Below are 3,865 nucleotides of genomic sequence, written 5' to 3'. Positions count from 1 at the left end.
GCTGAGGCTTGTCTGCGTCTTGGACCGCCACAGTAGAACCCCGATCGACGGGAGCGCAGGAGGCACCTGACGGAACACCAACACGCGTGTATCTGAACCTCGAACGCTGTAGTAGTGGTGGTGGGACCTGCATCGATCGTCAAACGTAGAAGAGCCGTGGTGCTGCGTGGAGAAAAAACGGGAGTCGAGGAGAGGGGAAGGAAGCGTGTTGAAGGAAGGAAGGGGCTGAGATTTCGACATCAGGCAAGGCGTTCTGCGTTAGAGCTGTTTTATTAGTGGATGTGTATGCATGAGTTCTGCACCGAATGGGCGCAAAAACCGCCCCAGATCTGCCGGGAACATTTTCCAGATCGGCAAGCCCGCTGCTCACCGCGAGCCGGAGAGGCGGGAGAGCACCGAGAGCAGCCGCAGAGCCCAGCGCGCCGTGGCCGACTGCAGGATGGTAGGTTTGCGACACCTTTATGCCTGCATGGAAGGGGGTGGGGGGTCTCTGCTAGATTGGGGTCTGTTAGGATATTATCCCTCTTTGTTCTATAGGTCGATCCACTATCCCTTTGCGTGCAAGGCAGAAAAACCACAGCATGTTTTTTTTTTTTTAAAACGACCGATTCAATAAGAAAAAGACGAGGGCATCCTTCATTATGAGCGCCAGAAAGGATTCAATTGTTCTTCAATCGGATTTTTTTTTTGTGAAGCCTTAATGTTTTTGCCTGGGATATAGCGATGACTGGACATATCCCGTGCTGCTGCTGTTATTATGGCCATACTTCACCTCTTCATGCGTCCACGGACGTCACCGGGCGCCGCGGTCCGCGGGATGATGGCATCCCGTGTTTGACTCGCACACACCGAGCGGGACGCGCGTCCCAGCGGCAGGGGGTTTTAGCCCGAGCAAACAACCAAACTTAGCATAATGGGCCATCATAAATAAAAAAATCCATTCTTTCAACAGTCACTCTGAGTAGGCCTCAGAAAGCCAATAGCCCCTACTGTGGCAGGATATTGTGATGTCAGCGCTGGTTGTTTTTTTGTATGAATGCAGATTTCTTATTTTTATTTAATCGGTGTGGGGGTACAGGTCGTTGTCATGAGTTTCATTTAATAGTTGGCCCAACAACACATGTTCTCAATCACTCTTCTACGGTATAAGGAGTGAGCATGTTTTACTGAAGTCCTAAGTTATGTAAGGGGTTGTTTAGTACTTTGTACAGAAGCATGTTCTTATAAGGTTCTTTCCTTAACTTTAGTTTTTCCTCAATGACCTTATCTTGCAGATCGTCCAAGAATTCAACACTCTCGTGGCTCTGTATCGTGAGCTTGTCATTTCCATCGGTGAAATAACAGTGGATTGTCCCGCCTTACGGGCCGACATGCTCAAGACCCGAAATAAAGGCTGCGAAATGGCGAGAGCAGCGCACCAGAGTCTCTCCCTGATCTCGGGGTAAGTGCATCATTACGCAGATGGAACAAGCTGGCCATGTTGCTGAAACGGCAAACCGCCCCTCTGCGGCCAAGTTTGTTTTTGCTAAAGACAAGACTTTGGCTATACGAATAAAGCTAACGGCACATGCGTTTTACAGATTGTAAGCATTTTTGAAACGACATGCAATGAATTTCTTTATTCTGCAATGTGTTTAATGAACTGTATTTCGAATATGAAGTACAGTGAGTTCATAACAAACGACCACATCGGTTTAGCAGATATGTGTGTGCATGTGTGTGTGGGTTTGTTTTCCTGTGTCCCTGTGTGTGTGTGTGTGTGTGTGTGTGTGTGTGTGTGTGTGTGTGTGTGTGTGTGTCTCTCTCTCTCCCTCTCTCTCTCTCTCTCTCTCTCTCTCTCTCTCTCTCTCTCTCTCTCTCTCTCTCTCTCTCTCTCTCTCTCTCTCTCTCTCTCTCTCTCTCTCTGTCTGTCTGTCTGTCTGTCTGTCTGTCTGTCTGTCTGTGTGTGTAAATGTGTACATTTTTACTGCAGTCCCCACCGAGCCGCTCACCAAAGTTATCAGGATAACAGCATTTATTCTAAAAAGTATGGTACTACCCTAGAAACAACAGTTTGTACTCACAGAGTGGTACAAATAGTGTTTGGGTTACATTATGTTCACGTCTTTATCCTGCATGTGACAGACTCACAACTCCTACGGATATAATATTGACATTATCGTCTTACACTGTTTGCCTACTTTCTCACATTACCCGTGACATTAAGTGATCACATGACTCCCTACTCTGCTTCGCTTTCCTGTACAACCAAATACATTCATTTAATAATTCATTCCCCTTCGCATGCTCTGAGTGGCTTTAGAATGTGTGTGTGTGGTGTGTGTGTGTGTGTGTGTGTATGTGTGTGTGCACGTGTCCTTCGTGGTGTGTTACATGCATGATGAAAAGTGGTTGCATCACATGGCAGGGAGCCTCTGAGCTATGCATGCGTGACAAACTTTCCACAGACACATATGGAACATGCCTGGTCCCCTCTCGTCTGAGAACACCATGCATCTCACAGTATGGTGTGGTGTGTGTAGGAGCCAAGCCATTAAACAAGATAATGTCTTTGTATTTATTTGTATCCCAGAAGAAAACCAAGCACATTGTATGAAAGGCATTCTCCCCTTCCCCACGTGCATAGACTTTAATTATACACTTACGTGTAATTACACTAGTTTCCCCGGCATTGCCTGGTACAGCATTGGATGCATTTTCTCTTACTGTCGCTTGAGAAACAGCTAATTTGTTTCTTAAGTTTCAATCATGGACAAGAAGCACTGGACCACATCAGCTCCACTGAAAATGCCCCCCCAGCCCTAACACACACACGCAGGCACGCACGCACGCGCGCACACACACACGCACGTGTGCACGCACACACACACACACACACACACACACACACACACACACACACACACACACACACACACACACACACACACACACACACACACACACACACACACACACACACACACACACACACACACACACATATTTACACATGGACACACACACACCCACTCCACCCATCTTCCTCCATCTAATGTTTGAACTTAAACTGCTAATGTGTGCCTGAATTGGTTTCAATATTCCATTAAAGGATGATGATGTAACTATTGTTATTAATACAATCTACAGGAGGCCCGAAAACACAACTTAATCCCATGCTTGATAAAATACGTCTATACCCTGATGACCGATATCCGATGTTTGTTCACATAAACCGAGGTAGTGCTTGGAAAACGCTAAATCTTTTCCATTCATTTCCAGTAAAAGGGTTTCAAAAGAACAAGTGGATAGAAGCACTAACCACGGCAGGTTTTTTACACTCACACCACAGTGCTCCATGGTGGGAGAGAGACAGTACTTGCTGGTGGGAGAGAGACAGTACTCCATGGTGGTAAAGAGACAGTACTCCCTGGTAGTCGAGAGACAGTACTCCCTGCCAGTAGAGAGACAGTACTCCCTGCCAGTAGAAAGACAATACTCCCTGGTAGTAGAGAGACAGTACTCCCTGGCACTGGAGAGACAGTACTCCCTGGCAGAAGAGAGAGAGAATTCCCTGGAAGTAAAGATACTCCAAGGTGGGAGAGAGAAAGTACTCCCTGACGGTAGAGAGAAAGTACTCCCTGGTGGGAGAGAGAGAGTACTCCCTGTTGGGAGAGAGAGAGAGAACTCCCTGGCGGTAAAGAGACAGTGCTCCCTGGTGGGAGAGAGACAGTACTCCCTGGCAGTAGAGAGGCAGTACTCCCCACCAGGAGAAAGACAGTACTACCTGGCGGCAGAGACAGCAAGCCGTGGCGTCCTTCATTTAAAAAGATTCCTTTCAAGTTAAGAATTTCCCTTCACGTCCGTGGTTTGCTATCCTTGGTAT

General features: G+C 47.2%; 1 protein-coding gene across 1 annotated transcript in view; it reads left to right on the top strand.

Moving 5' to 3' along the window:
• The first annotated feature begins 289 nt into the window (after window positions 1–289).
• Window positions 290–3,865, top strand: part of rgs7bpa (regulator of G protein signaling 7 binding protein a) — a 7,596-nt gene continuing 4,020 nt past the window's right edge. Inside the window, exons 1-2 of the mRNA XM_056593088.1 lie at window positions 290–442; window positions 1,275–1,441. Coding sequence (XP_056449063.1) covers window positions 290–442; window positions 1,275–1,441 — 320 coding nt within the window. The remainder of the gene's footprint in view (window positions 443–1,274; window positions 1,442–3,865) is intronic.

The sequence above is a fragment of the Gadus chalcogrammus genome, chromosome 6 (genome assembly GCF_026213295.1).
Source record: "Gadus chalcogrammus isolate NIFS_2021 chromosome 6, NIFS_Gcha_1.0, whole genome shotgun sequence".
NCBI lineage: Eukaryota > Metazoa > Chordata > Actinopteri > Gadiformes > Gadidae > Gadus > Gadus chalcogrammus.
Note: the sequence above shows the minus strand (reverse complement) of the source record. Positions and strands in the feature narration are given on the sequence as shown.